General features: G+C 37.8%; 1 protein-coding gene and 1 pseudogene across 10 annotated transcripts in view; one reads left to right on the forward strand and one right to left on the reverse strand.

The window, feature by feature from the left end:
* Nucleotides 1-13220, forward strand: part of METTL25 (methyltransferase like 25) — a 156969-nt gene that overhangs the window by 67544 nt on the left and 76205 nt on the right. For all 10 annotated transcript variants that reach the window (XR_006709505.1, XR_006709506.1, XR_006709504.1 and 7 more), the window contains exon 6: nt 12927-13021. Coding sequence is in view for 4 of the 10 variants with exons in the window: in XM_045466615.1 (XP_045322571.1) it covers nt 12927-13021 (95 nt within the window). In the remaining 6 variants the exon portion in view is untranslated. The remainder of the gene's footprint in view (nt 1-12926; nt 13022-13220) is intronic.
* On the reverse strand, nt 4316-7147 carry LOC123591938 (annotated as a pseudogene).

Consider the following 13220-nt stretch of genomic DNA (forward strand, 5'->3'; position numbering starts at 1 on the left):
CCAACAGGCACATGAAAAGATCTGCTCAACGTCACTCCTCATCAGGGAAATACAAATCAAAACCACACTGAGATACCACCTCTTGCCGGTCAGAGTGGCTAAAATGAACAAACCAGGAGACTATAGATGCTGGAGAGGATGTGGAGAAACGGGAACCCTCTTGCACTGTTGGTCGGGAATGCAAACTGGTGCAGCCACTCTGGAAAACAGTGTGAAAGTTCCTCAAAAAATTAAAAATAGATCTACCCTATAACCCAGCAATAGCACTGCTAGGAATTTACCCAGGGAATACAGGAGTGCTGATGCATAGCGGCACTTGTACCCCAATGTTTATAGCAGCACTTTCAACAATAGCCAAATTATGGAAAGAGCCTAAATGTCCATCAACTGATGAATGGATAAAGAACATGTGGTTTATATATACAATGGAATACTACTTGGTAATGAGAAAGAATGAAATAATGGCCTTTTGTAGCAACGTGGATGGAACTGCAGAATGTTATGCTAAGTGAAATAAGTCAGGCAGAGAAAGACAGATACCATATGTTTTCACTCATATGTGGATTCTGAGCAACTCAACAGAAGACCGGGGGGGAGGGGATGGGGAGAAAAAAAGTTACAGAGAGCGAAGGAGGCAAACCATAAGAGACTCTTAAATACTGAGAACAAACTGAGGGTTGATGGGGGGTGGGGAGGAAGGGAAAGGGGGTGATGGTCATTGAGGAGGGCACCTGTTAGGATGAGCGCTGAGTGTTGTACGGAAACCAATTTAACAACAAATTTGATTTAAAAAAATAGAGAAAGAACATCTACAAAAAAAAAAAAAGAAATCTGGGAAGTTTAATATAATTTTAATATGTCTTTTATCTTTAGGTAATATTTTGAATACCATATTCACTTAACCTCATTTAAAATTTGAAATGAAAATCAAGAAATTTTCATAGAATTGTCCTATAGCCTCTATGCTAATTTCAACCTATAAAACTCTGTAAGAAATAAGTTCCTAAATTTTTACAACTAAAATCCAAACATTATCTTTACTTGAGAGTGTATCAGTCTCTACATGGCAAGTCTTCAGATTCCCTTGAAGAATACTTTTAAGGAAGCCTAAGAATTCTTAGTCCGTTTTTGAAGAGAATGACATGGAACAGAAACTAAATTTAAAAACAGATAAAAGGGCTGGTAAATGATGTGTAGTTGACCTATGTTAAAGTAACAATATTTTGTGAAAAACATTAAGATACCTATCAACCTATATTTTATCTTTATTATAAACATTATAAAAATGATATAGATGCATGTCACACAAAAAATAAGCTTAATAATTGAACTGAATGCATTCAAAATATTAAGCAACATTTTTTATGTATTTACCTTTTAGCATCAGTAGTACATAAATATATTATCATTATAAAACAAATTCTAAAAGTATACAAATATGTAGTAAAAAGTGAAAGTCTTTGTTCAGTGTCACTACCCATAATGATAATCCCTTCTCATGCTTCTGTATTTGTATATGGACAGATACATATACATATGTACAAATATCTTGGGTTATTTTGAGGGAAGGAATCATTTGAATGTAATCATTCATCCATTCATCTATCCATTCTCTCCACAAATATTTATTGTGTGTCTACAGTGTGCCATGTACTTTTCTGGTAGCTACAGAGATTGAAAGGGAAAAAAAGCTCCTGCTTGTATGTCATTTAATATATATATATTGTATATCAGATGGTGATAAGTGCTATTAAGAAAATTAAAGCAAAGTGAGTAAAAGCGGGATGAGGAGGGATGGTATTTTATATAGAGTAGCCAGGGAAGGCTTTTTTAAGATAACATGTATGTAGACAGTTGAAAGATGATGGAGGAAACCATGCAGTTATCTTGGAGGAAGAGTGTTCCAGGCAGAGGGAACAGCAGGTAAAAAGCCCAAGGCAGGAGCTTGCTTGCTACTTCAAGGAACACCAAAAAGACCAATACGACTGAAACATAGTTAAAGGCCAAAGCACAGAGATCATTTAGGAAGCTATAATTCAGGTGAGCAATAAACTAGGTGAGAGATAATGGTGGTTTAGGTCAGAAGGGATGATTAGGAAGAAATTATTACATTTTGGATATAGTCTTAAAGTATTGTCAGCAGAATTATTGACAGTGGAGGTGTGGAAAAGAATGGAAAAAAGGGCATACCTCAAAAGTATTTGAACTGAAACAGTGGAAAGGTGGAGTTGTCATTTAGTGAACTGGATATGACTGCAGAAAGAGTAAAATTGAGAGGGAAGTTGTTTGGGATAGGTTGAGTTTGACATGCCTCTTAGAAATTCAAGTGCAGAAGTTGCATTATGAATTGGATAGATAATTCTGGGTTCCTGAGGACAAATATGGGTCAAATGTAAAAAATTTGCGAGTTATTAACATATAGATAGTCTGAATGAGATCACTTAGGGAATAGAAATGATGAAGAAGTACGGAGACTGAACCCAAGCACATTCCAGAGGAGGTTGGGAAGATAAGAAAGACGAGCAAGAAGGTGTGATTAAAAAAAAGAAGAAGAAGAACAGTATAGTTTTGCCCTTTTACTTAGCAACATATCTTGGAGCTCTTTTCATACATTTGTTTTACACACTACAAAGTATTCCATGGAATGGACATATCATATTCTACTTAGCTTCTCCTGTATTGGTTAACATTTGTTTTATAATTTTCTCCTCTTTTATAGTTATAGTTTTTGTTTTACCTAGTTCCATAATCTATCTGGGTTTATTTTGTATGTATGATTCAAGAAATGTCTGTAATCTTATAGTTTTCTAAATGCTATTTATTGAATAATCCATGCTTTGCTACACTGATATAAAATGACACCTTTATCGTATAATGTATTTATGAGTTCTCTTCTAGTCCCTTCATCGGTTGATTCGTCTGATAATACTATACTTCCTTAATTAATATAGTTTATTGGAACCTTTGAAATCTGGTAGAGGAAGTCCCCCCAAAGTTCTCATTTTTTTTCAGTTTTCTTAGCTAACCTCATGCATTTTCTCTTTCAAAAGGGTTTGACTTTATGTATTTTTAAAAGTGACAATTTTACTTAATTGCTCTCTCAACGAAAAGACATACAAATACAATTTTACTCATTTTAGAGAACAAGTACAGGATTACTGAATGAGTTTCACAAAAGAAGAGATTTTAGTTAAGCAAGGATTGATGACAGCAGTCCAGCCATTGTCTGGGGTTGTCAATTACAGATGGCATGGCAGTGCACACTCCGTGAACAATACCAGCTAGGAAAGTCAAACAATAGGCATATTTGTTTCATATTTTACTAGAGCTCTTTGTCATATTTGTAGTATGGATGCAAAAAAAAAAAACATAGGAAGGAGATAGTTAATATTAAAAGTACATATGAAATATTAGCAATTTGGAGCCACTTCAATGTTTGGAGAAGAAATATTTTATTTATCCAAACAGCTTGCTCAAGGAGAATCAAAATGCTGATCACATCAAACATTTAATAAGGCTTAAGTAGAAAAATTTACTTAACTCTTTCATTTAGGATTAAAGTATGTGTAGTTTATAATGCAAATTTATATGGAAAGTTGCAAAATGTTTTGTGCTTAGAAAAAATGATTTTAAAATTATTTCATTTTCTTTATAATATATGGGCATAATAAACTTTGCTGACCAAATTCAAAGTAAAAGCTGATTTAGATGATTCATGTATTGAATGGGTTTTAAATTAGATTGTTAGGATCCATGAAAAAATCTGTTGGGATTTTAATTGTCGTGCATTGAATTTAAAGATCATTATGGAGAGAATTGATGTCTTTAGGATGTCAATTTCTCCTCTCTGGGGTGTAAATTGTATCTTCATTTATATGTTGTTGTTTCAGGTCGTCATGTTAATCTTGCCCAGTTTTAGTTTGGTTTACTCCAGGATTTTGTAATTTTTTTTCATTCATATAAGAAATACATATTGGGTGTCTATCACATGCTAGTCACTATCCTAAGTACTAGGGATACAAGAGTGAACAAAACAAAGCCCCCGCCCTTATCAAGCTTATATTCTAATAAGGCATCAGGCAATTGGAAAACAAATAAGTAGAAATGTAATGTCAGGTTATGAACAGTAAAAGAAACTACACAGGAGAGAGGAGGGTGAGGTATATGGTGATCAAAGCACAATTTTTCAAAAATCACTTACGTTATGTATTCTTCCCCCCCCCCCCAACCCAGTCACTTCATTTTACTACACATTTTCAGTAAACACATCAAGGTGCAAACAGGGCTTATTTCACATTAGTATATTAACTGGTTGTTTTGTCAAATAAACGCAATTCTCTTTAAACATCTCCTCACTTCACGGCCAGTCCAGAAGCAAATGAGAGCAAATTTTAGTGCCTCTAGGGGGTATATCACCAATTAGGCATGAAACTTAAAGGGAAGAGGTCAGGGTGAGGGGCTGGTAAGAGGCCATGGTCAGCACACAGGCTCAGGCCAGGCCCCAGGGGTCAGGAGCCTTTGTTCCAGCCTATCCAGCAGTCCTCAGATATCATAGTGGGATGAACATTCATTCTCCAGTTCCAGTCTGGGAAGTTCCTTCTAGAGGGAAAAGCAAGAAGGCAAAGAGAAACAAATGCCAAAAGCACTAGGAGGGAAGCAGTGGGCTCCCTCCCTGTTGCTGCTGCCTGGCATTGATGGCACCCACTGCCTGGAAGCTCGTGTTAAAGTTCCAAAAGTCACAATTAAGTGGCAACAGATGACCAAGGACAGGTCAGGGAGGGGAAGGTGAGTGTGATGGGCTGGAGGCAGGCTGGGATAGGAATGAGGGCTGACAGTCCACTGAAAAGGTGGCCTTTCACGGTTAGGCACAGACCAGAGTGGAGGGAACGTGAAGGGGGCCTGGCAGAGGCCCTCAGAAAGACATACGAGGCTGATCTGAGGGAGCTCACAAGGCTGAATATAATGTAGATTCTCAAACGAGAGAGCTGTACTGAGTAGACAAGGTGGCCAGAAAGTCCCTCTGTGAGTAGAAGCTACCAGAGCAAGACAGGAACGAGATGATCACCCATGCTCCTGAGGAGAGCACCAGGGATGGTGAGAGGGAAGTGCATCCAAGCAGCGCCGTGGGCTCTGGGCTAGCTTGAGAAGCTGGGAGGCGTGGCTCCCGAGTCAAGGGGCCCCCATTCCCTCAACACCAGTCCCTAGGAAGTGGTTTATAATCAGACCTGGAGGAAGAACAAGGCCCTTCCATCACCTCTCAGTCCCAAGGGGAAGGAAGGGTAGGGAAGAGTGAGCAGGGGTGGGAGGCAGGGGCAGGAAGGGTATGCTGGTTCTTCTTCCATGGGGAGACGGGTAGTAGGAAGGTGGCCGAAGCTGGTTCGTGGGAGTGTAGACATTATGTGGGTTACCCAGATTGTAATAGTCTCTGGCAGCCGCTTCTGCAGCTTTACCTTCAGCTCCAGGAGTGGAGGGGACTTCAGGGCTGCTGACTGGAGGTTCCATGGGCCTAGGATGGGGCACATAACCCATGACCCCATCCATCATGGGAGGTCCTGGAACCTCAAGTGGGGGCAGTGGATACATTCCATTGACAGGGGAAAGACCTAGGTCCCACTGAGCATGTAAGGAATACCCATAGACTCTATTTTGGGGGCTTCACCTTGGGAGGCTTGAGATGCCACTTGCAGTATCTGTTGTCCAAACATGATGGCACTCCCTACCATAAAGGTCAACTTGTGTGTCGCAGAGCCTTCCCAGCCACCTCCTGCTCCAGCCTTCACTGTCCTCTTGATGTAGTTTGCACCAAACACAGGCTGCTTGATCTCACAGTCCTTCATCAGATAAGACAGCACCATGAAGGACTTCTTGGTCTCTTTGAAGGCCACAGGCACCTCTTCATGTCTTTGAATGTAAGTTCCACACAGTATTAAAACATTAGGATGCTCTCAGTGTTGTTGACGATCATTCTGCCACCCTGCGAGTGATTCTTGTTGAGTACCATAGTCTCTCAGAAAAGGCCCGTATGTTTTTTTCTATCCTACCCCCCAACCTTTTATGTATTTCAGTAATGGTTATTGTGATTTTAAATAAGATTCTAAAACCCTCTATTTAGGGAGGTGTAATGTAAATTAAGATTATTAGGTGACAAAAATTTACATATTTAAAAGCATAACACCTGTTTCTTTTTCCCAGATAAAATCATTCCACTCAAATTTCATTTAGGTTTAAAGAAACTTAAAAAGAATATATCTTTTTCCAAAATATAATGAGGGCATGTATATAATACTGGTTCATCTATCTAATTGTTTTTATTCAATTCAACAAAGTTCTGTAGGAGACACTAGATGATGTCAGATAAGTGAGACACTCTCTTTCCCCTTAGGGAAGCTGGTGATCTAGTGAGGAATTAAGAAGCAATTACAAAGAACTTTCATGCATATCTGAGAGTGATATATTCCTGGCCCATAGACCTTAATCAACTATGACTGTGAATTATTTTAAAAAATGGATGAAAGAAGTGATAAATGATGGATGTATAAACCAAATACTGTTAAGACTAGAAGAGAGAATAATTTTTCATAACTAAGGGATAAGAGAAAGCTTTTTAAAAGAGGCAATGTTTGGTCTTCATTTAGAAAAATGACTGAGATAGGAAAGGACATTTTGAGAACTTTTGGAGAAGAAACATAGAGGCAGAAACTGTGGCTTTTTCTGAGTGAAATAAGTCCATGTAGATGTGTATCTGAGAGTGAGTTGGGGGTGATGGTATTAGAAACTGAAAATATGGTCAAAAGCAAATTAGGAACAGATATTGAGAGCCAGGAATGCTGTTCTGAGATGTCAGAATGTTATTCAGTGGGAAACAAAATACATTTTGTTCCATAAAAATATCTCTTGTGTAGTGGTTTAATGCAAAGGAGTTGCATATACTCATCTACATTTCTGAAAGGTAGTGATTTGGGGATGTATAGAGGATAGATTGACATGGAGCTAGATCAGGGACAGGGAGACTATTTAGGAAATAGTTATAAAAGTTCAGATCAAGAATACATTGGATACGGGGGTGGCTGGGTGGCTCAATCATTTGAGCATCCAGCTCTTGATTTCAGCTCAGGTTGTGATCCCAGGGTCATGAGATCAAGCCCTGTGTCAGCATGGAGACTGCTTAAGATTCTGTCTCCCTCTGCCCCTCTCCCTCACTCATGCTCGCTCTCTCTCTCTCTCTCTCAAATGAAAAAAAAAAGAATACATTGGATGAGAATAGAAGGAGGAGAATAAATAATAAACAATCTAAGTAAGTAAATTAAATACAGGGTCAGGAGAAACTTCATTAAAAGGTGAGATTTTAGCAAAGACATGAAAAAGGTAGGTGAGTCACCAAGTGAGTAGATGGGGGAAAATCATTCCACACAAGTGGAATAAACTGACATATTTGACGAATAGTAAGAAGCCAGTGTGGACATGAGGAAGACCAGTAGGAGAAGAGCTCAGGGAGGCAATAGCTCTGGGTGGAGAGTATCGATCACATACAGCTGCATAGGATATTACAAGTCTTATTCTAAGTGAAATGGGTGTCGGTCAGGAAGTTAACAGTAAGTAGATGGAGGGTTTGCATCATTGGAATAATTTGAAGTGAGTTTACTTACAAAGGGGCTATTTACAAGATATAGGTGTAGGAGAATCATGGGGTATAGTGTGGAAATCTATGGCTTACCATAGAAAATTCCAAAGCTTTGAGATAGGTATTTTACCAGTTTAGAGAACTGAAAGTGGAACAAAAGGCTGAAACAGAGAACAAGGTATGAAATGAAGCTGGAGAGGAAGGCACAAGCAGATCACGTTAAGGAACAGAGTCTTAATGTTTTTTTGTTTTTTGTGTTTTTTTAAGTTTCTAGTTAAAAATCCCCGTTAGTTAACGTACAATGTAATATTAGTTTCAGGTGTACAATATAATGATTCAAACTTCCATACATCACCTGATGCTCATCAAAACAAGTGCTCTCCTTAATCCCTGTCACCTATTTTACCTATCCTCCCACCCATCTCCCCTCTGGTGACCATCAGTTTGTTCTCTATTGTTAAGTGTCTGTTTCTTGGTTTTTAATCTTGAAAGGAAAAAAAGGATCTATTAAGCGGGGGAGGGAACTGATGAAGTTTATATTTTAAAATATCACTTTGCAGTATTAAAACTGAAATAAGGAGCAAGAGTGGGTGTTGGTAACCAATCAAGAGGCTTTCATAGCAGTGCAGGTAGTTTGGGATGGTGGAAATAGAGAATATTAATGGATTTGAGGAACATTTAGGAGAAAAATAAACTGGAATTTCTAAAACATGCTATATATGGGAAAGTGAAAAGATTCCTGAGCTTTTTGACTCATGTAAATGAGTAAACGTTGATGCCAGTCACTGAAATAGGAAACTTTAGGACATCTGGTTTTGTGTCATTCAGTTATTTAGATTTTGGACATGTTGATTATCAAGTGCCAATGAAATATCCATTTGGAGTTGGTGGTTAGGCTATTGGTGATCAGAATTAGATCTTAGAGAAGAGGTTGAAGATATAATTTAGGAATTGGAGTAGGTTGAATAGTGTCTCCCAAAAAGTCGTGTCAACTCAGAACCTCAGAATGTGACCTCATTTAGGTATAGGGTATTTATAGATGTAACTAGTTAACATGAGGTCATACTGGAATAAGGTGGACCCTAAATCCAATAGTTAGTGTCCTCATAAGAAGAGGAGAGGATACACAGAAACCCAGAGGGACGACAGAGGCAGAAACTGGAGTGGTACAGCCACAAGCCCTGAAATGCCAAGGATTGTCAGCAACCACTAGATCCTAAGAAAGGGCAAGGAAAGTTCTTCCCCACAGCCTTCCTAAGAAAGGGCAAGGAAAGTTCTTCCCCACAGCCTCAGAGGGAGCATGGCCCAGCCCATACCTTGATTTCAGACTTCTAGCCTCCAGAACAGTGAGAGAATACCTTTCTGTTGTTTTAAGCTACCAAGTGTATGGTAATTTGTTATAGCTGACCTAGGGAATTAATCCAGGAATTGTCAGTGTAAATTGAGGTATAGGTAAGGCTGCCTAGAGAAAGCACACAGATAGAACAGGGGTTGCACACTGGCTCTGATAGTGCCCACGGGCCCATTTTTGGCAATTTTGACAGTTGTGTTACGCTCCAATTGTTCTTTAAATAGCAATAAGACTGGGCAAATGTGATACTTGGTTACCATGAAAATTGATGACTACCTATTTTATTGTATCTAGCTGCTTCACACACTTATTTACCAACTGAAAGCACTTGAGTTTGCAAAATCTTTCCTCAAAAAAGTATAAAGGGTGAGGTAGGATTAATCCTTATGCATTAATCCTTATGTCTAATTTAGTAGACAGAAAATAACAAACTGTCAGGGGATATGATGAGCATCAGGCCTCAAATAAGAGAGCATGGTATCATGGAACCAGAGGAAGAGAATGTTATAAAGAAGGAGCATCAGAACCTCCTGAAATTCACAGTAAGAAAAGTACTGGGTTTTATCTCATAGATGCTAGTGGTGAGGGAAGCAAGAGCTGTTGGAGTAACATGGTTAGATGTGTCTATTTTAGAAAGATAATGTTACTCTTTTTTTTTTTTTTAATTTTTTTTTCAACGTTTATTTATTTTTTGGGACAGAGAGAGACAGAGCATGAACGGGGGAGGGGCAGAGAGAGAGGGAGACACAGAATCGGAAACAGGCTCCAGGCTCTGAGCCATCAGCCCAGAGCCTGACGCGGGGCTCGAACTCCCGGACCGCGAGATCGTGACCTGGCTGAAGTCGGACGCTTAACCGACTGCACCACCCAGGCGCCCCAATGTTACTCTTAATGTAAAGGATGGGCAAGACTAAAGGAAAAAGAAAAAGAATTAGTAGGTATTACATTTACCTAGTCAAAAGCTAATGAAGACTGAAAATGAAGAGAAGGTATAATTAAGAGGATATGTTTAAGGATATAATTAAGGATATAACTAAGAGAACTGGGGGATTAAAGGAAAGAATAATAGAAGATGGTTCTAAACTTGTTTAGTTAAGTAGATAGTAATATTATTAACATAAGAAGGAAAAATTAGTAGAATCTCTACTTTTATGAGATGGATGGATTTCTAAAGCCAACAGAGAAGAAATGGGATAGATGAAAAAAAAAAAAAAAAAAGACTTCATCTATTCCAAAACTATCATTTAAAGATAGCATAAACGTGATCCCCGGGGAAATAACTGATAAAGGTGGTTAAAGCTCACTTTGACTAGATCTGAATTTATGAACACAGTTAAATAGGAGATAAATATATAACAATAGAAACAGTGAACTCTGTGACTTTGATTCAGGACATAGAAGGGAGCTTCATTCTTCACTGCAGTCAGAATGAAGCTGGTGAAATAGGTTCCAAAGATAATATTGAACCTGTACATGAAAGGCTTTGTTTGACTTTGAGGGTGTCTTGTCTCTGTATCAGTTGTTTGCACTTTGTTAAAAAATGAGCAGAACTGTGAGGCCACCATGACCTCAGTCACAGAGGAAACTGTGATGTAGATTCAGAAAACTTCAAGGAGATTCCACAACCACCAGGTGTCCAAAGGAGAGAGGCTTTAATGGCATTTCACATAGCCCTGAGCCAAGGCTGGCAGTTCCTATAAACTGCCCTAGGATCTTAGGTGTTTTGGCTAGGGATTCAGGGAGCCATATACATTGAGTAAGACTGTCCTTCTCCCACTACAGTTAATGTAGGGTTGGAGAGGAAGCTCTCTTATACACAAAAATCACCCTTCTATATAGGCCTTTATTGTGGGAGTAAAGAGTAGGTTTATGAGCCCTAAGGAACACCATAACCTTTCTCTACTCTCGTCACCTTCATCAGCACAAATTAGTGAACATGTGTGAAGTAAAACCATCTTTTACTAGCCTCCGTTTTTCTAATGACAGCCCCATGTGTTCAGAAGTCTTTTCTGCTGGCTTCCATGTTTGTGTCATCTAAAATAGAGAGGGATACCAGGACTCCTATGTATCCCTGCCTTCATCTTCCCTTTATTACTAGAAATCAATTGGGAATCCCAAAACTCTGCATTCTTCTGAATAATTCCCACCCCTCTCTTCCCCCTACCACACACTCACAGCTTCACCACTGTCTTTCTAAAGACTGCCAGGACTAATCCCATCATGCCTTTAATCTCTATTCCTGTCTACAAGAAGAGAATGGATGTGGGATGGAGGGGGGCGACAGGGAAGACCCAACTATTTTATTGGTTAGCATGTTTCCTAACTATTCTTAATAAAATAGCACAAACCCATCTCTCTAGCCCCTTACCCTTTACAGTAAGCTCTAGATATTTCTCTTTTTGGTTATAAGAAAAAAAAAAAAAACTTTACAGTTATTCTTTCATTTAGCAGTAATCACATCTCAGTAAAATTGTAAAACCTTAAATAAAACTCAACTTGCTATTTCAGGTCATCTAGGAAATAGAGGAAGTAGTCCAAGGATCCCCAGGACCTGGATAGGCTTCAAGGGCTCCACAAGTCCTATGCATTTGTAATTGAAGTTGTTTATATAGCTTGGTGGTTAAGAGCATGGCCTCTGGAGTCCTGATTGCCTAGGTTTAAATCCTACTTCACCATGTGCTATATTTTGCAACTTAGGCAGTTTACTTAACCTGTGTGTGCTTAGTTTCCCTAGCTGAACCATGCGTATAGTACTGTACCTACCTCACAGAATTGCTGTAGGGACTAAAACTAGTTAATACATTTAAAGCAGTTACAATAGTGCCTCACAATATTAAGTGCTGTATAAACACTAGCATTATTATTATTTATATCCCCAGAAGAAGGTCCATATCTTCCATCTGATTATCAGTAAGGTCTATCATAAATCTTAATTTATGAACAGAAGGAAACCACTTTCACAGGCTTATGATCTTCATGAAATTTAAACTTTCTCTGTTTTAATCAAAAGTCATCTGATCCTTTATAGCAGAGAAATGTATTTAGTTGAATCTACTTCAACAGTATTTTCTTTTAAAGAGTTTTTTATGTTTTCAAAGTTTTAATTCTATTTTTACTTTTTAACCTGATAGAAAATTTATATTTTTCTTATTTTTCTTTTAATTGTCATAGTCTTGATAAAATTTAAGCTCTTATTTTCCAGGCTTCAATTTAAAAAAGAAACTCATTTGTTTTCCTTTTCAAAACCCCTGTGTAATTAATAGTTTTGCATTAAGGGTTTGAACATCAGCAAATCATGTATACAACTCTGTAAGTGAGTTGGGCAAAAGATATGTGTGATTAAACCGTGAATGTTGATTTTTGTTGTTGTTACTTAAACCATATATGCAATTGAGCCAAATTGAATCACAATTGAAAATACTGCAGCCTGTTAATACAAGGAAGAAAGAAGAGCTTATACAGCTGTTCTTTTTCTGGAAAGCGAATATAGTGGCTGAAAAAATAATTGATGCTTCATCATTGTTAGGGATGAATTAATATTGTTCTATAATAAATTGCCAAATTTCATTTAATAAATCATTTTTTTTTTAGAAAGTCAGGTCAGCAATAAATGGCAAGAATCTCATTACTTATTTCCTATAGTTACACTGAACATAAAGAGTACTTCCATTTTAAATTGCTCTTGCTAAATCTTAGAAAAAATAATTTTGGCAAATTGGTTAGTATCAGACCTAGAGCTTAAACACAAAACAGCTGTTGTTGAAAATACTACTTTCATAACATTAATATGCTTTCAATTAACAGATTGGAATGAACTGTTAAACATTACTACCTCCATGTTTAACTACTGTTTGACTCTCTCAATAACTGCTTTTCTTTCTCAATAGATTGTTTACTTTAACTGAAAGAGGAAGAATCTTATTTAAATAATCCATATTTTTCCTCCATCTGCAGAAAGCACCCAAGACAAGTGGGGATTTCCAATGTGCCATTATTTAAAGGAAGAGAGATGGTGCTGTGGTCGTAATGCCAGAATGTCAGCATGTTTGGTATGATTATATTTTTTTCTGGACTAAGAACTTTATCCAGATGTTACAGAATTTATTATTGTTGGCTGATATCATGAATTAAATGCCAAGTTTTGCAGAGCATCATTATTAATGCTTTTGTGCATTGCAAATTTTGATTAAAAAATGACTTGCCCTTCCAGCATTATCTACTTTACATGCAGTGTGGTAACAATTTATA

This window comes from Leopardus geoffroyi, chromosome B4, assembly GCF_018350155.1.
Source record: "Leopardus geoffroyi isolate Oge1 chromosome B4, O.geoffroyi_Oge1_pat1.0, whole genome shotgun sequence".
NCBI lineage: Eukaryota > Metazoa > Chordata > Mammalia > Carnivora > Felidae > Leopardus > Leopardus geoffroyi.